This window comes from Bos indicus x Bos taurus, chromosome 10 (genome assembly GCF_003369695.1).
Source record: "Bos indicus x Bos taurus breed Angus x Brahman F1 hybrid chromosome 10, Bos_hybrid_MaternalHap_v2.0, whole genome shotgun sequence".
NCBI lineage: Eukaryota > Metazoa > Chordata > Mammalia > Artiodactyla > Bovidae > Bos > Bos indicus x Bos taurus.
In genome coordinates, this window is record NC_040085.1 from 31142916 (window position 1) to 31164591 (window position 21676).

General features: G+C 52.0%; 1 protein-coding gene across 3 annotated transcripts in view; it reads left to right on the forward strand.

Moving 5' to 3' along the window:
• Positions 1 to 21676, forward strand: part of MAPKBP1 (mitogen-activated protein kinase binding protein 1) — a 51147-nt gene that overhangs the window by 21712 nt on the left and 7759 nt on the right. For 2 of the 3 annotated variants that reach the window (XM_027553613.1, XM_027553615.1), the window contains exons 3-23: positions 1695 to 1786; positions 12327 to 12389; positions 12619 to 12676; positions 13425 to 13595; positions 14215 to 14352; positions 14614 to 14796; positions 15025 to 15042; positions 15368 to 15528; positions 16300 to 16489; positions 17044 to 17190; positions 17386 to 17561; positions 18344 to 18435; positions 18918 to 19043; positions 19647 to 19717; positions 19878 to 19999; positions 20237 to 20312; positions 20425 to 20536; positions 20713 to 20776; positions 20963 to 21097; positions 21285 to 21421; positions 21593 to 21648. In XM_027553613.1, coding sequence (XP_027409414.1) covers positions 1695 to 1786; positions 12327 to 12389; positions 12619 to 12676; positions 13425 to 13595; positions 14215 to 14352; positions 14614 to 14796; positions 15025 to 15042; positions 15368 to 15528; positions 16300 to 16489; positions 17044 to 17190; positions 17386 to 17561; positions 18344 to 18435; positions 18918 to 19043; positions 19647 to 19717; positions 19878 to 19999; positions 20237 to 20312; positions 20425 to 20536; positions 20713 to 20776; positions 20963 to 21097; positions 21285 to 21421; positions 21593 to 21648 — 2388 coding nt within the window. The remainder of the gene's footprint in view (positions 1 to 1694; positions 1787 to 12326; positions 12390 to 12618; positions 12677 to 13424; positions 13596 to 14214; positions 14353 to 14613; positions 14797 to 15024; positions 15043 to 15367; positions 15529 to 16299; positions 16490 to 17043; positions 17191 to 17385; positions 17562 to 18343; positions 18436 to 18917; positions 19044 to 19646; positions 19718 to 19877; positions 20000 to 20236; positions 20313 to 20424; positions 20537 to 20712; positions 20777 to 20962; positions 21098 to 21284; positions 21422 to 21592; positions 21649 to 21676) is intronic. The other variant, XM_027553614.1, reaches the window with a different exon arrangement.

Sequence of the window (21676 nt, forward strand, 5' to 3'; positions counted from 1 at the left end):
TCAGCAATAGCCAGAGGCACAGTGCCAGGATGGGGGCGATGCTATGAACTGAGCACTCCCAGGCTTCCCCAGGGTTGTTCGGTGTTCTCCAGTCTGTGTGCAGTGCTCAGACCTTTGAGAAAGGTTGACTGGGTGCCCAGGGGTGGGGGAGGATTGCTAAGCTGAGAAGAAGTGTGTAAAGAGGCATGTTAGAGCAAAGTATCAAGAATGTCTAGAGCAAACGAAAGTTAGTTTATCCCCCACTCGGTTTAGTGCCTGCGAAAGACCCAAGGGTAGCTGGCGAGTTTGGCTCTTGGCCAGGTTGCTGTGGCTAGGCATGGTGCCCTCGAACTAAACTGCCTCTGTCAGTGAGTAGGCATGTGTTGGAATTCCTGGTCTCCATCCTCAAGAAGTGCAGAAGACTCTTGGGGACCTTCTGAAGGAATAGCTTTCATTACAATATCCCAGTAAACTTATTTTGGTCTTTGGCCACCTCAGGGCATTTCTTTACAACATAATTCAAACTAAAGTGGTCCTTGGATATAAGAATTTAAACTGGCCCTCTAGGAACACTTGGAATTCTCCAGTTGGGAGAGTAAGAAAGAGGAGAGATACTAAAGTGACATGGGCTTTCCCTCTCTAGAAACTGACATGGACTAGTAGCCTGTGACTACTTCTGAAGTGTTTCTGGTTCACGAGGCCCTATTAAGGCCCCAGAGACTCTTAACAGAATACACTCTAGCCTGTTTACATGGCTGTTCTGCATTCTGAAGCCCTGCCATCTGAACCAACGAGGACAAGAGGACCTCCCCGAGGAGGGCCAGTGCAGGGGGCCCAGATAGTGCTGAGGAGACTGGCCCTGGAGTGACAGGCGAGGCATTCCGTAGCAGGGGGTGAGGTGGAGTGATGAGTTACACGGCAGTCTGAATCGTACATAGGATCATCTAGGAGAAAGCTCAGTGAACTAGTCTGAGGTTAGTCCAGTACGTGTCCCAGGGCCTGCAGACAGTGTAGGGTAGCAACAGTGACGATGAGAGTGATGGTGAACGTCTCCTGGGGCCGTGTTCTCTCAGAATCTCTGAGTACTTTGCACGTTTCCCTTTCATCTATGTGAGAGTTGTGGCTTAATAATAATAATTAGAGTGCTCTGAGCATCTGTGCTTTGCAAAACACAGCATTAAGCCATGTCTCTGCCTCCTAGGCTTACAGTCTGTATGAACTGGCTGCCATCTGATGGAGGGGAAGAGTGTGATGGAACGCATAGATCAGGGGTATTATGAGTCACCTAATTGATACCTAACATTCCCCCGGCTCTGGGAGATGAGAGTGGCCTTTCTTTCGTGCCTGCCAAGGCATGATCAGTGACATCCCCTGAGTCTCACAGACCCAAGAGGCCAGTCTGGGGACCCAGGGCTTTATCTTGTAAATGGAGTTTTCCTGGATTGGGGGAGTACTTGTTCCTCTGTGGCCATGAACTGAGTTTTAACCACTTCATTTTCTTCTCTTTGGATCCAGCAGTTTGATCACTGTTAAAAGTTGGTGATGTACACTGTCTATTTTTGGCGTGTGATCAGGAGGCCTATGCCAAATCAGAACTTGGACAAGCCCCATTCTCCAGACGACAGGGTCACCAGGAAAGCAGTCAGCGTGGGAGAACACCTCCTTCCCAACCCCCTCTGTCCATAACATAACACTTCTCTGTCTTGTTCTCACAGGTGACCTTGGAGAAGGTGCTTGGAATTACAGTGTCTGGAGGCAGAGGACTTGCCTGTGACCCCCGATCGGGTTTAGTTGCCTATCCAGCTGGGTGAGTATCTTGGCAGTGGTCTTACTACACGGGAGCTTATAGCTATGCTAAATCAGTCGGAGCAGGCAGGGTTTTCTGGTGTCTTCTGGATGATACATCCAGGCTCATGTTTTGGTGCCGTTTTTATAAATGAGATGCGGGGCCACATAAAGGCTCCGTGTTGATTGTTGTCTTTGTTGTCATCCTGTCCTGCTCTTTGGCCACCTACACCCACCCACACATACAGATTTATACTTTGTATTACACGCAGCTCCCAACTGTTTTCAGTGTCTTTAATATCTACCTTTTAGTCATTTTTGTTTTTATTATTTTAAAAAATTTTTGTTTTATACTGCAATAGAGTTGATTTACAATGTTGTGTTAGTTTCAAGTGTACAGCAAAGTGATTTAGTTATACATATACATATATCCTTTTTTAGATCCTTTTCGCATATGTTATTACATAGTACTGAGTTCCCTGTGCTATACAGTCTTACTGATTATTTATTTTATATATAGTAGTATGTATATGTTAATCCCAACCTCCTAATTTACCCCTCCCCAACTCCCGCCTTTCCCCTTTGGTAACTGTAAGTTTGTTTGAAGCCCATGAGTCTCTTTCCGTTTTGTAAATAAGTTCATTTGTGTCATCTTTCTAGATCCCACATATAGGTTCTGTCATGTTTGTCATTCTCTGATTTACTTCACTTAGCATGATAATAGGTCCATCTGTGTTGCTGCAAACATATATGGACTTTACGGGTTTCATTCTTTTTCATGGCTGAGTAATATTCCAGTGTGTGTGTGTGCACGCACGCATAGGGTCCAAAGAGTCAGACATGACTGAAGTGACTTAGCGCACACACACAAATAGATAGCTATAGCTATAGATATACCACATTTTCTCCATTAATCTGTTGATGGGCATTCAGGCTGTTTCCACTTTTTGGCTGTTATGAATAAAGCTTCTCTGATCACTTGACTGCTCTGGGCACGTTGAGAGATGTCAGTGCCCTGGCAGAAAGGTCAGGTCCAGGGCCGGTGTTCTTTTCCGTGCTGCCTCTTCACTCCTCTGCTCCTGTTCATAAGAAAACCCCAATCATAGGCGCTTGCAGCTTCTGCAGAAGTGTTTCTTGTGGAGCCTAGGGGCCCCTCCTGTCTCTGGTTTACTCTGTCGCCCTCTGATCCTTGCTGCTGGAACATGAAAATAGGATGGCCACTTCTCTCCTCCTTCTGTCAACTTAGGAATGCCAAGATGCCCAGTATGATTTCCATAGCAACCTGGAGGTTTTGTATCAGCTATATGATTTCTTTTTTTTTTTTAGTTTTATCATCCCTACCTTTATCAAGAACTTTTTCTGTGTCAGGAACTTTGTTAAGGACTTCACAGGAATTATTTTATTTAATACTCTGAGCAACCCTGTGAAGTTGGAACTGTTTTCATCGCCTATTTTAGAGGAGGGAAGCTAAGATTCAAAGAGAGAAAGTGGTTTGCTCCAGGTCACACAGTTAGTATGTGTCTGTATTGGGATTCCAACCCAAGTCGTCTGACTGCAAAGCTCTTTCAAAATGGCTCGAGGCTCGAGGCAGGGGGGGGAACTAGACTTTTTATTTTTAAAAGCTGCCTTTCCCCTAAGCTGTTTACCCACTCTTCGATTGAGAAGAGCCCAATTTATGGGCAGCTCAGTATATTCCAGGGAGCCTTCAGCCCCTGGGTTCGGGGGTCTGTCTCTTCTGTGTGGCCATTTGGCATTTGATGTCTGTGCTGGGGGACTGGGAGCTGAGCTGACTTTACCCTTCAGGGGCTGAGCTGGCCTCCTCCTGTTTCCAGAGGCAAGGTGATGAATGATCTCTGTTGCTGGATACCCTGTGCAGTCTGCCTCTGGGGAATTCCACTCATGCCTGCCTCGGCCTGGGAAAGCCAGGTTCCTTCTTGTTGGAGGTGGTACGGGGGCTGGATGTGGGACAGACTGGGAAGGCTAGGGCTGCTGCTCTGGGCGTGCTGAGCCCTGTGCCCCTGCTCTGGGGAGTGTTGAGCCCTGCTCCCGCTCTTTCCCACCTACTCTGACCCCAGATGCCTTTAAGGGTGTGTTGCTTCTGTTTATGGGCAGGCCCCAGCCTGGTGCGTGTGCCTGGGAGTCATCTTTCCAGGTGGTGTATGGAAGCTTCCTTGCTGTCACCTCTAGTGGGTTTCCTGCGTGTGTTTGGCTTGGGCCAGCCCTGGGCAGTGCCCTGATCCACTTCCTGACCATTTGACTTCCTAGAACTTTGAGTTTTCCCTTTGCAAATGGCTTTTTTTCTGGGTGTTTGGTTTTGCTCTGTGCTAGAGCTCCCCTTGTGCCTCAGTGGTATCTGGGGGGCCATCAAAGTCTGTGTGAGCCCAGCAGGCTCTTCCCCCCACCTCCGTCTTCCTTCTCTTCTTCCCTGGTGATCCTCACCCCACCCCCATCCCCCACTCTCTAGTTCCTACTGCGCTTGTTGCTCTAGGAGCAGTTCAGGTATCCTAGAAACAAGAAGAGAAACAAAGCTCCAAAAATTCTCCCAGAGGCCTAGAGGCAAATATCAAACCAAAACAAAGCTTTTCTGAAAGGAAATGAAACAGCTCAGGGAGGGTGGGGTGGAGAGAGATGTGTGCGAGGCAGGGGCAGGTTGAAGCCTCTGGGCAAGGACCCTTGAGTTTTAGTGGCTCTTGCGTCTCTTCTCCAGAGCTCTCCCTTTGCTCTTTTCCCCACAGGAAACCCACCCCTCACCTGTCACATTTTAAGCCCCTCAATTTAGTTGAAAACCCATAATTGACTTGGACTCCTTCCCTAGCTGCCCTGGTAGAGTTTCAGGACCTTTAGAGCCCAGCACAGCCCCTGTTGCTGCTGTGGCGTCAGTCAGTTTGGAGAATGGATTTCTCTCGACCCCTAATGCCAGAGTGCAGGACCTGGCCTGAGTGCAGAGCCTCTGTGCAGACCTGCTACTGGAGTGGGAGGTGTCCTGGAACAGTGAGGGGCCCTATCTGGCAGCCAGGAAAGGACCTCTTGGTGGTTTACGTCGGGGGGAGGAGGGGAAAGCCCGCTCTCCTGAGGAGGCCCTCCATTTACTCAGCGCCTGTTGGAATCGATGCTGAGAGACCCAGCTCCAGGGCTTTGGACTGCATGTGAAGCCACAGAATCTCCTCCTGGCCCGTGTTCTAGTGGCAGATGAGCTGAAGGAGCACGCTGCTGCCTTCTTCCTCCCTGTGGTAAACACTGGGTGCGGGGCGGTCGCCAGGGAGCGTGTGGAGTGGTGGACAGACTGGGTGGAGCTAAGGAAAGAGGACGCCTGGACTCGGTGCCCTGATGGCTGTGAGTCATGCGTGACGCCACCCGTAGACACCCGTCCCCTCCGTGCCCTTTCTCCTGGCTTCCCAACAGATCTCACTCCAGAAACAGGGCCCTGTAGGTCTTCCCAGAAGACCTTGTTCATCCATACAGTCACTCGTGTGTGGCAGATACTTGCTGAAAACCTAATCTGTATACTCTTCTAGCCGCAGGGTATACAGCAGTGACTAAGACGGACAGTGTCACCGCTTCTTCCGGGTTTAAGGCAATTGGGGGAGGGGAGTGGGTAAGCAGATAGTAAGCATGTAAACAAACAAATGAGCAAGATAATATCAGAGACTGGTCAGTGTTCTGAAGGAGTGATGGAAAGGAGAGTAAGTGAACATCCTGGAGCTGGGTGGGAGTAGGGCTACTTGAAGATCAGCTGGTCAGGGCTCAGTGGGAGCTGACCTTTGAGCTGTTGTCTGGGCGACAAAGAGGAATCCCTGTGTGAAGATCTGTGCTTTCAGGTGGAGACCTCAACTACAAAGGTCCCAAGAAAGGATGCATTGATTCACTTGTTTGAGTAGCTAAACAGCAGCCATGGTGGCTAGAGCCTGGTGAGTGAGAGGAAGGGGCTCAGACCCTGCCTTTTGGACTTGAGTCATGAGTCCTGTGAGATCTGCTTCTTGTCCTGGAAGGGAATATGTTCAGATTCCCCTGGGCAGAGAGACATGTACCATGTTATTTACTGGGTTATTATGGCCAATTTTCTTTTCCCATTCCTTTGAGTGGATGGGTGGGTCTCAGAGAGCATCTCGGAAACAGAGACCAATGGGTCTCATGATTTGGCCTAGGAATGTTACTTATTTGGAAGGATGCCAGGTATCTAAAGAGGACTACAATCAAGGATGTCCTAGGCAACATCCTAGACTCATCTCTTAGAACAATTAAAGCCATAACATTTCCCCTTTGGGAGTGAATCTGGAGGGACAGTTTGTAATTCCACATCTGGAGGAGGACCCTGATGAGTCACTAATCTGCAAGTCCTGGATGGGAGACTGTAGTTGGGGTTCCTGTTGCCACTGCTGACCCCTGGATAGCCATTTCCTTGTTATTGGTGCCCCAGGGAACCTGTCAAGAAGATAGCTAGGAGTGCCCTGCTGGTTATTTTGCATATTTTTTTCTTCAATTCTCACAACAATCTTGAGACATAGATATTATTATTCTTGTCTTATAGATGAGGAAACTGAGGTTCAGAGAAGGGAAGAAATATGCCCAAGATCACACAGTTTGTTAGCAGACAGGTCTGCCTGACCCCAGTTTTCCTATTCTTTCCATCATCACACTGCCCTCCAGCATCAGTGAGTCCTAGAAGCCTAAGGTCGGGGAGAACTCTGGACCTGCCCAGGGGTCTGCTACTCAGGAGGCTCTTCAGGAGTTAGGTTCTTTGAGATCTGGTAGCTAATGACTTAAAGATTTATTCACAGATATTTACGGAGTGTCAATTTTCTAGGCCTTTGGGATTTAACAGTAAACGAAGTAAACAAGTGTTACTGTCAGAGAGCTGGCAGTCTAGTGATGAAGACAGACCCTATTGCCTCCCCAAGAGAAAATTGTATGGAATATTACAAGTTGATGTGTGCTTTGGAAAAAGTATAAGCAATAGGCAGTGAGAGGGAATAGGGAATGTCGGGTTGTGGAATTATAGTGTTCAAAAGGCACACAGGGTGATGTGTGAGCAAGACTTGAGGACCTTTGGTGTGCCTCTGTGAGTCACCTTCTGATTTTACTTGGTCTGAAAGAGGAAATTTTAGGTGCAGGGTCACAGCTCAGACCTTCTGTGCTCTCCCTGCGTGTGCCTCTTCTGCATTCCTTGCTCATCCCAGGATTCATTTGTTTCTGCCTTCTGGAGGATGGAGAGTCGTAGGAGGCGGATCCTGTGGGAATGCTGGGCTCTTGGTGATGGCAGCAGGCCTGGACTTGTCTGGGGAGGGGGGCAGTCGAGGGCTTGACCCTTCTGGTTCAGAGAAGCCCCTGGGCAGCAGGCCCAGCACCTGGTACGGGGTGCTCTACCACGTGACTCGTGGCCTGAGGCCCAGAGGGACTGAGGCCTCACCGCCTGCCTGTGAGAGGGAGCAGCCTCCCTGCACCTGTACCCTGGGGTTCTGAACCCGGGACCCGGCCGGTTGGGCCAGCCCAGCCCTGTCAGATGGAGGACAGCAGCCAGCATTGCTGCTCACGCACGTGCCGACGGCTGCCTGCTGTGCTGGCCAGGGTCAAGGGATGTGGAGGCCAGAGGCCAAAGGTTGGTGCAAATAGCACCCTGCCCACCTCAGTCCTAGCAGACTGAGAAACTTGTTCAAAGGTCAGAGAAGACTGAGGAGGCTCTCACATCAGTGTTTTTGAGGTCTCTTCTGTTGGGAGGACCTCAGCAAGGTGGGCACAGGGAAACTTGGAGGTCTTTGCCAAGTCGTGCCTTCCCTCCACCATCTGCATCATTGTCCTCACAAGTGGAGCTGTGACCGTGGGTTGATCTCTTTCCTGCTCTTTCTCTTTGTTGGAAGGTTCCCAAATTTAAATAATTAGAAATAAAAATTTCAGCTTAAGGGCCAATCTCTGTGTGTTTCCCTCCTTGGCTTAACTCTCCCATGCCACTCAGAGAGTTTTCCAGGCCATGCTGGAAGGTTGGGAGGTGTTAGAGAAGGGAAAGTTTGCCTCATAGCTTGTCATCCTCTGTCCACATTGTCTCTTTATGCACATACGCTGCTCTCCCTCTTCCCACCACCATGGAGTCAAACCTGGGGAAGAAGGAAACAAAAGACGCTACGGTCCAGCAGAGCTCAAAGCTTTACATGCAGTGACTGGAGAGTGCATTAAGCGGTCTAATGCACTGCCCTTCAAAGGTCACCATGCTGCTTTGGGTTTGAAGGTGCCTGCATCACCTGCTTTTTCTGAATGTGGAATGTGTCAGAATCTGTATTGATCCAATTCAGGTCAGATCTGCTTTCGGCCCAGGCCCTCTGCCATGATTTATCTGGAGCTGATCTGAAAGCTAGGTAACCCAGAACCATTCAGACTGGAAGCCGTCACCAGAGAGGACAAGCCTGTGGAGCCCTCCTTAGCCTTAGAAAATGCCAGCTTTCCTGAAAACTTGCTGGGCTTTGCTGATGGTGTCAGGCCTGGGGGGGTTTATAATTTTTCATACATTGAATAAAATATTAAAACCTAAATATTTAGGCCTATGAACTTTGAACTATAACTGCTATAATTTTCATGTGCCCCGTTATGATTTCCCAGAATTCTGTAGCCAGAATCCCTTTTCCCTCCAAGCGCCCCAGTCTCCTCTCCCTCTTCTCAGAGGCTTCTGCCCTGGCACCCTCTGCATTAGGTCGGTATGCTTTCTGTGCTTAGCTCTCCTCTTCAATTTCAGTTTTCTCTTCTTTCTCTCACTTACTCCACTCTGCTTTCCTTAGAGCACAGCTCCTGAAATCCTGACTCTGTTTTGCTTTCGCTGAGATGTCTTGAAAAGGCCTCTGGACTCGTTTCTCCACCTTGAAGTGGGGATAATTGTCCCAGCCACAAAACTTGTGAGGATAAGCTAAGACCAGATCTCTCAGGTGCTTAGCAGAGTGCCCGCGTCGCAGACCCTGCTAGATGAATGGTAACTCTTATTATTGGGCCCACGGTGTGAAGAGCAGACCAGTTACTGAAGGAGGTGGAAAGCCATCGTGTTGAGAGTTCACTGCAGCCCTCGCACGGCGCTTGCTAACTTAGGTGGTTTCGCCTCCCTTCTCTTTCTGTGTCGCTGTCCTAGAGCCTGGGGATAGCGTCTCCCTCAGCATCCCCCCCACCTCCGTCCCTTCCTTGCTACTTTCCAAGGTTATGGTCTCCTAAATGGATGAAGATGTAGATACTTTCTTTCCCCAAGCTTAACCCAGTTCTCTTCCCTTGGCTGCCTTCCCAGAAATAAATAAAGCTTCCTTTAAAGTTTCTACCATTTCTCAGATCCTAATAGGACTTACCCCCGGTTTTCTGAAGGAGATACCTGACACGCAGCCCCTGGGCACCTCATTCCCCACTGCCTGGAGTCTCTTTTGGCTTCTTGTCTGTGCTCCAGGAGGAGGAATAGTAAGATCTGCCATTTGTTTGGTCCCACTTTGTGTCCAAAAAATTATGTGATCCTATACAGAAGTCCTGACAGCTTGATCTTAGAGGCTCCTTTTAAACAGATAATGAAATAGCTTCTGACTTATCCAGGGGCACAAAATTATTCATAACAGAACAAGGACTCCAACCCTGGTGTCTGACTCCAGAGCCTACCCTGTCCCTACTGCCCCTCCCTGCTCTGAGGATCCAGGGATCTTTGTTGTCTCCTCCCATAGGAGACAGGTGGGCATGCTAGGGAGGAGAGTCTGGCCTACGGATACCCCAGTTGACCAGGCTAGGGGAGCATTCATCCATTCAGTAAATGGTTTTGAACAACTAAACCTAACAGACTCTGCTAGGCACAGGAGACACAGCAGCGAGCAAGACCAGGCACAGTTCCCACCCTCGTGAAGGACACAGGCTAGAGGTGGAGGAGTCTGTACTCAGTGCCCTACTGTGGGCACAGGCGGCTGGACTCGATATCCTGAGATAAACTGTAATGGGAAAGAATATGAAGAAGAATGTGTATACATATATAAAACTGAATCACTGTGCCGTTCAGCAGAAATTAACACAACATTGTAAATCAACTGTACTTCAATAAAATACATTTTAAAATGTAAAAAAATGTTAAATTGCAGTTGTGATAAATGTCACAAAAGACTGGTACAACTGTGTTGTGAGAGCATGTACTGAGGCCATCTGACGTGAGATGTGAAAGAGGTTAAGTGTTAACCAGTTGGGAAAAGGAGGGGAGAATGCTCTAGACAAGGAAGGGCCCTAGCAAAGGCGTGGAGTGGGAGGAGCACAGGAAGCCAAAGGGTGAGGGTGGAGTGGGGCAGGGGCCACACCACCCAGGGCCTTCGCACAGCCCTTATTTAAGGCCTTGCGTCTTAGAAGCTCCCCAGGGATGTTCAGCAGGGGTGACACAGTCAGATCAAACAGACACAGTGTTTGATGTCGAGAGCACAAGACACTGCAAGACCTGCTCTCTGTCGGAGCCTGGGTGTCTGAGCAAAGTTTCCTCACTTCAGAAGTTGGAGAGTTGGACCAGATGATCTTTAAAGATACTCAGCACAGTGCATCAGTGCATTTAATTTCTTCCATCCTTCCTTCTGGCTCTAAGGTTCTATGAATCTTACCTGTTTGAGAGGAATTAGACCCCCTGCATCCTGGATTGCCCCTAACAGAAGCTGGACGTGTGTGTGTGTGTGTGTTGGGATAGGGGAAGGAGAGTGATGGGGCACAGAGTTTCCCTTTGTGTGTGTGTGTGTGTGTGTGTGTGTGTGTGTTGGGATAGGGGAAGGAGAGTGATGGGGCACAGAGTTTCCCTTTGTGTGTGTGTGTGTATGTGTGTTGGGATGGGGGAAGGAGAGTGATGGGGCACAGAGTTTCCCTCTGTGTGTGTGTCTGTGTTGGGATGGGGGAAGGAGAGTGATGGGGCAGAGTTTCCCTGTGTGTGTGTATGTGTGTGTGTGTTGGGATGGGGGAAGGAGAGTGATGGGGCACAGAGTTTCCCTCTGTGTGTGTGTGTGTGTGTTGGGATGGGGGAAGGAGAGTGATGGGGCACAGAGTTTCCCTGTGTGTGTGTATGTGTGTGTGTGTTGGGATAGGGGAAGGAGAGTGATGGGGCACAGAGTTTCCCTCTGTGTGTGTGTGTGTGTGTTGGGATGGGGGAAGGAGAGTGATGGGGCACAGAGTTTCCCTTTGTGTGTGTGTGTGTGTTGGGATGGGGGAAGGAGAGTGATGGGGCACAAAGTTTCCGAAGCCATGTGATTTTGGTTACGTTTTAAAAAACCCTCCTGACATGGTATTCTAGAAAGGAAGTGGAAGACTGAAAGTTGGTATAAAGAGAGAAGGAGAAAGTAATGAGGAAAGAGAAGCAAAGCTTAGGAGATGGAGGGAGAAGAAAGAGCATTGAGAAGGGATTTGGGGACAGGAGTTAGAGGAAAAGATGTTGTGACTCAGGAATTCCAAGGCTGTCAGTCAGCCTGGCAGTTCTGGGCATAGCAGGTGTCCCTCAGAGATCCCAGTGTCCCCAGAAATTACCTGTGGAATTTGTATATTAAAGTCATTTATTGACCCTGAGATGCTGAGCCGTCACTAGCAACTGGTACTCACTTTGGTTTTGAGTTCCTAGCAAGTGGTGGGTTTTAGGTATGGGAGCTGCAGTGCTTTCCCACTAATCCAGGCTGTGTCTGAGCCTTCTCTCCCCTTCCCTCACCTGGGGCAGCAGGCTCCACACCTGCTCCGTCAGCTAGTCGCAGTTCTGATGCAGCCCTGAGCAGAAGCGCAGTGAGGCCCAGCCTGCCGACAGCCGGGAGCCTAAGGGAGTGCATTGCTGGCTATGGCTTCCTGCTTCTTGCTCCCAACTCCTGCCACCTGGAAAGTCAGTCAGAGCCCAGTCCCATCCAGCCTTGCCCTCTGGCTGGAGGGATGCTCCCAGCCTTCTTCCATTGTCTTCTGTCAGTCTGGAGGGTCCTTCTCAGGCTCCTTGGGGCCAGGGATCCTCAGGGGTGGGCTTCCCAGGCCCTCCCAGGCTGTCTCTGCCCCTCCCTCTAGTCTTATCGACCCTTCTGGCAGTTCTGGTCCCTGCCTCCCACCCGCTCCATCACCTGATGCATAGAGGGGGTGTGTGTGCCGGGGCAGGGATGGGGTTGGCTCTTGCCAAGTATACACATGGACACACATGTGAGAGGCCTCACTCCTTGGGGCACAAATACTTGACACACATCTGACTCCAAGCCACACTGGCTGTGTGTGCACCTGCAGCCTGGTTTGCCCAAATCGCGTGGGTTCTCCCCTTCTGCCCCACTTCCTGGGCTGGCGAGGCTCTGGGAGGGCCTGGGTCCCTGCTGCCCTGTGGCAGAGATGGCGCTGGTGCTGGGGCACATGGTGAGCCATCTTGCAGGGAGCCCTTCCACCTCATGAGGCTGGGAAGTGGGCCCTTGTGGGTGGAAAGGAAGCAGGAAGAACAAGTTTCCAGGAGAAAGCAGTCAGTTGCCCTTTGTGGCTAGTGATGCCCCTCTGAGCCGGTCGCCCCAGCTCCCTGGCCTGGGGGACTGGAGCTCCTGGGGGCGCCGTAGTTTGGTGCTGAAGTTGGGTTGCCTTCCTCATCTTCCCAGGTGTGTGGTCGTGCTGTTCAATCCCCGGAAACACAAACAGCACCACATCCTCAACAGTTCCAGGTAAATGGGTCTGGGCCCTCGGGAAGCATCTCCTGGGAGCTGTGAGAAGGTGCAGTCTGGGGTCTGTGTGGCGCTGGGGATGGGGACGTGGCTGGGCCCCCAGGCCGGCCAGGGAAATGCCACCTGTGCCACTGGTTGTCTGCTGGTCTTGCCTCTTGAGGAGACTGTGCGGGAGCCAGGCTTAGACGGGGCTGCCAGTGCCCCTTTGAGCCCACCTCATTTCTTGCAGGAAAACCATCACTGCCCTTGCCTTCTCTCCTGATGGCAAGTACTTGGTCACTGGAGAGGTGAGTGAGGAAGGGGGCTGCAGAGCTCTGAAGAGGGCAGGTGGCCTGGGCGCAGCAGAGAACTTCAGTCCTGGGCCTGGTTAGGGCTGCTGCCACTCTGGCTTCCTGAACCGGTGTCAAATCCCAGTTTTGGTTGCACCTTGAAACAGTGGTTTCTGAAGCCTTAGTGGGCATCTGAGTCAGCTGAGCGCTTGTTAAAGCGCACATTGCTGGATCTGCTCCCGGAGTTTCTGGTTCTGTGGGCCTGGGAAGGGACCCCAAATTTTGCATTTCTCTCAAGTTCTCAGGTCTCACTGATTCTGCTGGTTTATTAGAAAGCACACCGTGAAAACCTCTGCCTTAAGATATTCCTTATGCCAGGGGGCCCCCTGCTGGGCACATGCGGAACATCTGCCCCTCTCAGTCTCTTACAGGGAGGCAGTAGGGGCAGAAATAGGCGTGGGTGGTAGTGGTCCTCAACCCTGACTGCCCATCGGAATCACTCTAGGAACTTTGAACAAATACAGAGGTGCAGACCCTCACCCAGAGATACTGAACTGAGTCTGGGAGCATTTTCTCTCTGATAATGGTTGTAATCCTGAGATATTTATCATGTTTTCTGTATACCTTCGCCTGTGTAGCACTCTGCCCTTGGCCAGGGGATCCTTAGAGAGACTGTGCCCAGTCGCTGGAGAGGTAGGGCCCCAATCCTGAAAGGCTAGGGAGGCTGTGCCTCTGGCCCTCACTGCCCGTTCCTGCTTCCCTGCAGAGTGGGCACATGCCTGCCGTGCGCGTTTGGGATGTGGCAGAGCACAGCCAGGTGGCTGAGCTGCAGGAGCACAAGTATGGTGTGGCTTGTGTGGCCTTCTCCCCGAGCGCCAAGTACATCGTCTCTGTGGGCTACCAGCATGACATGATCGTCAACGTCTGGGCCTGGAAGGTGAGTGGCCCCGGCTGGGCTGGCCTGGCACCCTCATTGGGGTCCAAGGGCCAGTTGAGGAGTCAGGAAGCTATTGACCTGAGTCTCTTCATTCCACTCTGCTGCTCAGTTACATTCTAGAAAATGACCTGAAGCAGAAAAGAGGAACCGTGTAGCCAAGTGTGTTGGTAGAAAGAGGCTAGCTTTTTGCCTCTGAGGACCTCCGGAGGAAATGAATGTCTTCAGTTCCTCTGGAAAAGGATTCTCCTTCCTCCCCTCTTTTTCTGACCGGTAAATCCTGGAAAGTGAAAGAAAGTGTTAGTTGCTCAGTCATGTCCGATTTTTTGCGACCCCATGGACTGTAGCCTGCCAGGCTCTTCTGTTCATGGAATTCTCCAGGCAAGAATACTGGAGTGGGTTGCCATTCCATTCTCCAGGGGAACTTCTGACCCAGGGATCGAATCTGGGTCTTCTGCATGGCAGGCGGATTCTTAACCACCTGAACTACCAAGGAAGTCCAAATCCTGGAAAGAAACATTTTAAAGTACAAATCCTATGTTATCCTCCTCCATCTTCTGAGCCTCTTTATTCTTCACTCCAAGAGGCAGAATTTTGATTCTTCCTTTGACTTTCTCTCCAGAAAAACATCGTGGTGGCTTCCAATAAGGTGTCCAGTCGGGTCACCGCGGTGTCCTTCTCTGAAGACTGCAGCTACTTTGTCACTGCTGGTAACCGGCATATCAAATTCTGGTACCTTGATGACAGCAAGACCTCAAAGGTGAGGTGCTGAGGCTGGAAATAGCCTCCAGGGCCAGGGTCTGCTCACCCACCCCAGGAGACACTGCTCCCTTGGGCCCCCTCTCTGCTCGATCACCAGCCACCCAGTTCTGGATGAATCAGGTGCTGCCTGCGCCTAGGGATAGTCTCAAAGGGCAGGGGGTGGTAGGGCTTGCTGTGTCTCTTGGCTCCCTCTCCCCAGGCCAAGTCTCTGGGGCGGCTGAAGGGCAGATGGGTGGGCAGCAGTGGTGTGTCTCCGCAGGTTAACGCCACTGTGCCCCTGCTGGGCCGCTCGGGGCTGCTGGGCGAGCTGCGGAACAACCTGTTCACTGACGTGGCCTGTGGCAGAGGGAAGAAGGCAGACAGCACCTTCTGCATCACGTCCTCAGGGCTGCTGTGCGAGTTCAGTGACCGGAGGCTTCTGGACAAGTGGGTGGAGCTGAGAGTAAGTACCTCTGTCCTGCTGGCTGGGGGCCGCCTGGGTCTCCGCCCAGGGCAGAGCCGGTGCCCATGGCTCCGCCCCAGGGGCGGGGCCTGAAGGTGGGAGGGGGCCCCCAGGAGGAGGAAGCTTGAGGCCAGCGCTTGGCCAGGTTCCAGCCCACGCAGATGGGTGTAACTGCCTCCTCTCTGCTCTCTCTTTCTGTCTTTCTTTCCCCTGCTTTCCTCTTCTCAGAACACAGACAGCTTCACAGTAAGTGGTGCTAGACTCTTCCCCTCTTTCTCATGCTGTCCCTTTCTCTTTGCTGGGCTTTTCCTGTTTTGTCCTCTTGGCCAAAACCGCTGGTGCCTTCTAAGGCTCAGGGGCTCCCATCCCTGGTCCGCACGTGGCTTGTGGGCCCTCTGGCCACCTGCTGCTGGAGGGCGGGTGTCTCTAGGTGACAGCTGAGGGGCTCAGGCCTGTGCAGCTGGGCTGCTTTCCCTTGCCCCTGCCTTGGTGGGTGTCTCTTCTAGGCAGGTGACTGTTGAGGAGGGGTTGAGGGGGTGGCCCATGCTGAGCCGAGCCCCTCTGCCTGCAGACCACTGTGGCCCACTGCATCTCCGTGAGCCAGGACTACATCTTCTGTGGCTGCGCTGATGGCACCGTGCGCCTCTTCAACCCTTCCAACCTGCACTTCCTCAGCACCCTGCCCCGGCCCCACGCCCTGGGGACAGACATCGCCAGTGTCACAGAAGCCAGGTGAGCTGTGCAGGACCCCTGCCTCCTTTTCAGAGCTTGACTCCGCACCCAGCCTTCCTTCCCTCTGCTTCAAGGTGAAGGTATCAGCACCCCAAAGATTACAGGAACGTCTCTGCAGAAACACAGACTTGGCTTTATGGGTACACGGAACCCTCAGGGGACCATGGAGTATCTCTGTATGCAGGCGTTAGGTGGGGCTTAGTGTCAGATTTGGGTTTACATTCAATGATTTTAGGACTGGTTCAAGGGATTGAAGTTTTGCTTTGGTTGGATGCTGTGAAGAAGTGGGGGGCAATTCCACAATTGGACATTTAATAACTTTTATCTGAAAGGTAGAAGGAAAGGTGTGGAGCTAAAGCTGTAATTGATAGATAAAGGAATAGCGGCAGTCAGTCCTGAAAGATGAGAAAGGGTGATGATCTGTCTTCTCTATGGCTGGGACAGTGATCTTGTTTTTATCTGTCTCAGAACCACTGCACAGCGGTCTTGTTTTTGTTTCGCTCCATCGTGGCCGCAGTCACCTTGTCTGCCGTTGGTGTTCTGAGCCCTGGTCCGTGCTTGTCAGGAGAGCACACTGGTCCGGGAGCTGGTGCTGGGGCGGCTCCCAGCTGAGAGCTGTCAGAGCAGCGCTTTCCTCCCAAGCAGCTGCTTTCAAACCTGTGGGTCTGGAGAGGGCTCCCGTGCTCCTTCCTTTGTGGCTTGGCTTCTGTTTTCATTCCCTCATTTCCACAGCTCCTCACTCACCGCTTTGCACCGTCTTCTTCCCCACAGTCGCCTCTTCTCTGGCGCGGCTAATGCCAGATATCCAGACACCATCGCCTTGACCTTCGATCCTACTAATCAGTGGCTGTCTTGTGTGTACAACGACCACAGCATTTATGTTTGGGATGTGAGGGACCCCAAGAAAGTGGGCAAGGTGTATTCGGCTCTGTATCATTCCTCCTGCGTCTGGAGTGTGGAGGTAGGTGGCCGGGCTTAGACACATGGTGAGGATGGAGAGTGAGGATCCCCAAGTAGAACACTGTGTTCCTGCTCCCTCCTCCTTTCTTCAGCAGCAGCCCTGTGTATCCACATACCCTCAGATGGGTCCTGGGGACCGATCTTGAATTAGTGCTTAAACGTCTCAGGCTTCTTCCAATGGGCCCCTGTCCATCCTTAGCTCTGCCTTGTCCTGGGCTGGATGATCTTAAACAAGTTACTGAACTTACCTGAGTTTTGTTTTCTCAGTGGTAAAATGATGTACCTAATTCATCTAATTGTTTTAAGAATTAAGTGAAAAACTGTGAGTGGAGTATTTCATAGTAAGCATAGCAGAGTACCTTGTGTTTGGTGAATGTGCTTTCCCTCAGCGATTTGAAGAATATCTAATAGTTGCAGTTTGCTTACCATGTGACAGACTCTGGGCCAAGCCTTGGCCAACAACAGCTCTTTAGTCGCATTCCTTTCTGTCTCTGTGGGCTGGCAAGCAACTGCTGCCTACCTGGAGCTCTGACTTTGTACCCTCTGCCCCTTCAGGTCTACCCTGAAGTGAAGGACAGTAACCAGGCCTGCCTGCCCCCCAGTTCCTTTATCACCTGTTCCTCCGACAACACTATCCGCCTGTGGAACACAGAGAGCTCCGGGGTGCATGGCTCCACGCTGCACCGGAACATCCTCAGCAATGTGAGCCTGGGCCCCTCCAGGCCGAGCGCCTGTGTTCCCTTGCCTTCTCAGGAACTGGGTCCCCAGACTTGATGTCCGAGTTCTTATGTGGCCTTCCCCTGCAAGTCAGGGCTTTGTCTTATCCAGCATTCCTCTCCTCTTTCCCCTGTACTGATTAGACCTGTCTTACCCACTTCTCCTGACCTGCTCCACCAGGACCTCATTAAGATCATCTATGTGGATGGGAACACTCAGGCCCTGCTGGACACTGAGCTGCCCGGGGGAGACAAAGCTGATGGGTCCCTGATGGATCCCCGCGTGGGCATTCGTTCTGTGTGTATCAGCCCCAATGGCCAGCATCTCGCTTCAGGAGACCGTGTGGGCACACTCAGGTAAAGCCAGCTCTGGCATGGGTACCACCTGCCTCTGGTGGTATGGGTTTGGGGGAGTTAGGTCCCCAAGGACAGAGCTTTTGAAAATCTTGGCTCAAAAAGATTGGGGAAAAGATATTCATATACAAGGGAAAGATAATTATAGTCAAGAAACCCAGCAGAAACCATTCTAATCAAGTAATCAGGCTTACATTCTCATATCAACATCATAAACCCCATAATACAATGCTCTACAGAAGGACGTAGCAGTTTTTCTGTGGTATTGTTGCCAAAATTGAAGAAACTCAGTCCCATCATGAGAAAACATCAGACTAACTCAAATTGAGGTACATATGACCAAGCACCTGCACTAATCAATACTCTTCCCAAGTGTCAAGATTATGAAAGGGAAGCAAAGACTGAAGAACTGTTACAGACAGGACACTCAGGAGAAATAACAACTAAATGCAGTTGGACTCTGGATAGGATCCTAGATCCAGAAAGAGGACATTGTGGGAAAACTGGTGGAATTCAAGTAGAGCCTTTAGGTCCTAATATTGTACTGATGTAAACTTCCTTGTTCTGGTAAGTAGACTGTTGTTATATAAGATGATCACATTAGGGAAAGCTGAGTAAGGGGAATATGGAAACTCTCTGTACTTATTTCAACTTTTCTCTAACCTGAAAGTTCAAAAATAAATTTTAAAAAAGGTCAGGAGGGAGGATATAACAGAGAAAGCAGAGTGAGTCTCTCTTCCTGCAGCCCGGCAGTGACCCCCTCCCGCCTCTCCTTATCTCTGCAGGGTGCACGAACTGCAGTCCCTAAATGAGATGCTGAAGGTGGAGGCCCATGACTCGGAAATCCTGTGCCTGGAGTACTCTAAGCCAGACACAGGTAAAGACGATGTCTGGTACCCATGCCAGAGGCTTAGGGCTCCTCTAGTCCTTCTAGTGCTGCTTACATTGATCCTAGCTGTAGGATGTGGGACTGAAAATCCTTTGAATCATTTGGTGTCTTTGCAGATTTAGAGGAGGGCAGCTCTGCCCCTTCTCCATGGTTGCCTTGGCTTAGGGAAATGGGGCTCAGTTCTTGTTAGCTGGGCCCAGATAGGGGCCTGCTCTTTTGTAGGCTGCAGTCCATGGGGTGACTAAGAGTTGGACACGACTGAGCAACTTCACTTTCACTTTTCACTTTCAGGCATTGGAGAAGGAAATGGCAACCCACTCCAGTGTTCTTGCCTGGAGAATCCCAGGGACGGGGGAGCCTGCTGGGCTGCCGTCTATGGGGTCGCACAGAGTCGGACATGACTGAAGCGACTTAGCAGCAGCAGCAGGAGCTGGGCACACATGGGCTGATGAAGTTCTTCCAACCCACAGGTCTGAAGCTCCTAGCGTCAGCGAGCCGGGACCGGCTGATCCACGTGTTGGATGCTGGACGGGAGTACAGCCTACAGCAGACATTGGACGAGCATTCATCCTCTATCACTGCTGTGAAGTTTGCAGGTAGTGGCAGGGCAATTGGGATACATTCTGCCACCTACCACTGACACCCCATGCCCCCTACTGCCCCCTGTGTTCTGCCTCCATGAGAAGAGTGTGCCAGTCACAGGGAGTATGGGACAGCAGCTGACTGTCTTGGGGCTGAATGGGAAAACAGATGAAATATAGACTGTTAGTATGGGGGATACTTATCAACCAGGCTTGCTGAGGATGGGGAGAAAGGAGGGCCTGGGTTTGAAGAGAAGCATCCTGATTTAGGTCTTCTCTGGGACTCAGACGGTAAAGAATCTGCTTGCAATGTAGGGACCCAGGTTCCATCCCTGGGTCAGGAAGATCCCCTGGAGAAGGGAATGGCGACCTACTCCAGTATTCTTTCCTAAAGAATCCTATGGACAGAGGTGCCTGGTGGGCTACAGTTCATGGAGTCACAAAGAGTCAGACACGACTGAACGAATAACACTTTCACTTTTCACTTCATCCTGATTTAATGGGTGGTCCCAGCTGTGTCGAGTAGCTCACCGAGGGAAAGTGTTGAGGGAGGCAGAGGGCAGACTGGACCCACTGTGGTGAGAGCAGTGGGAACAGCTCAGCCCCCTTCCTCTACAGCCAGCGATGGGCAAGTCCGCATGATCAGCTGTGGAGCAGACAAGAGCATCTACTTCCGCACTGCGCAGAAGGTGAGGTGACCAGGCGTCCCTGAATGGGACAGTGGGTTTGGGGATGAGGGGTGGGGTCACTACCATTCCCCTCCCTGAGGTCACAAGAGGTGAGGGGAAGCAAAAGCAAGGCTCCTGGGGCCTGGTGAGGCATTTGGGTGTGGGCTCTCCACCCCTGCAGTCTGGAGACGGAGTGCAGTTTACCCGGACACACCACGTGGTGCGGAAGACGACCCTCTATGACATGGACGTGGAGCCCAGTTGGAAGTACACAGCCATCGGCTGCCAGGATCGGAATATTCGGTGGGCATCCCTTTCTCAGGCCCGAGGGGGTCAGCTCACAGGTGTCTATCTTCTTGTCCAGGACTTTGTGCCCCTTGAGCCCACAGAATGAGGACTTTGCCTCACCTAAGAGGTGGTGGCCCCTTTGGTGTTGGGGAGTGGCTTCCGGAGAGAACAGAGCTAGGGGTGAACGCTGGCTGCGCTGCCTGCCAAGCGACTGTGGGTTCCTGCTCATGTGATGAGTGTGTGTCTTCACAGGATCTTTAACATCAGCAGTGGGAAGCAGAAGAAGCTGTTTAAAGGGTCGCAGGGTGAGGACGGCACTCTGATTAAGGTGAGGGCTCAGTGGGATGGGTGCCGGGCCAGAGAATGGGGGGCACAGATGGTGCTGGGTGGAGAGGGCCCAGTGCTTCCTGGCCTCATCCAGCAGTGTGTCCACTCCTCAGGTGCAGACGGACCCCTCAGGGATCTACATCGCTACCAGCTGCTCTGACAAGAACCTCTCCATTTTTGACTTTTCCTCAGGCGAGTGCGTGGCTACCATGTTTGGCCACTCAGGTGAGTGTAGCCCTGCTTCTCTCCCCCTGGAACCTTCCCGTTTCTCCGTAGCCTTTTCTGGGTCCCAGCAGAGCTGTCTGTCCCTCCCCTCCAGCCAATCCCCAACCTCCACTGTTGAGAAGACATCTGGCTGAGACTTTGGGTGGGGGGCTCATTGGCCATATTTGTTTTCACAGAGATTGTCACTGGCATGAAGTTTAGTAATGACTGCAAACACCTCATCTCTGTATCAGGGGACAGGTGAGCAGAAGCCAGCTTCCCTGGGATTCTTCCTGTGTCAGTCCCCTCTCCACATCAGTGATGTCTTGGGAAGTAGGGCTGAATGGCCCGGCACTGGAGGGTGGCTCTGGTGGTCTTGCCAGCCCAGGGAGGTGCTGCCCCTTGCAGTCCCCGCACCCCTCACCCAGCTCTGTGGCTCCACCCCAGCTGCATATTTGTGTGGCGCCTGAGCTCGGAGATGACCATCAGCATGAGGCAGCGTCTGGCTGAGCTGCGCCAGCGCCAGCGCGGAGGCAAGCAGCAAGGATCATCCTCTCCTCAGAGGGCCGCTGGACCCAACCGGTGAGATCAGAGTGTGGGCGTGGATGCTGGTGGGTGGGCCTCCAGGCTGCTCCTCCTCCTCGCCATGGACCTGCCACTCAGCAGCTCTGTGTCTCCCCGTACCTGTTGCTTACTCGAAGAGCCACGCCGCTGACCTCTCCACCCACCAAGTCTCCTCTCCCCGTCACCTTGCTTGTCTTGGATGCAGGCACGAGGCCCCCTCGATGCTATCTCCCGGACCAGCTCTCTCCTCAGACAGCGACAAGGAGGGAGAAGACGAGGGCACAGAAGAGGAGGAGCTCCCAGCGCTGCCTGTCCTTTCCAGGGGTGCCAAGAAAGAGCCAGGTCTGTGCGAGCCTGCAGTGGGCCAGACAGGCACAGGCCGGGCAGGGCCTGGATGCACCCTCAGCGGGACTGGGGGGTGAGAGCAGGGGGTTGAGGCTTTGAAGGGTGGGGGCTGGCGCTTCAGAGTGAGTGGGCGGGAGCCGTGCTCTCTGACTGTTTGTCTCTGTCCAGCCTCAGTGCCCAGCCCAGCCCTGCCCCGAAGCCTGTCCCACTGGGAGATGAGTCGGGTGAGTCACCATCGTTAAAATGTTCTTC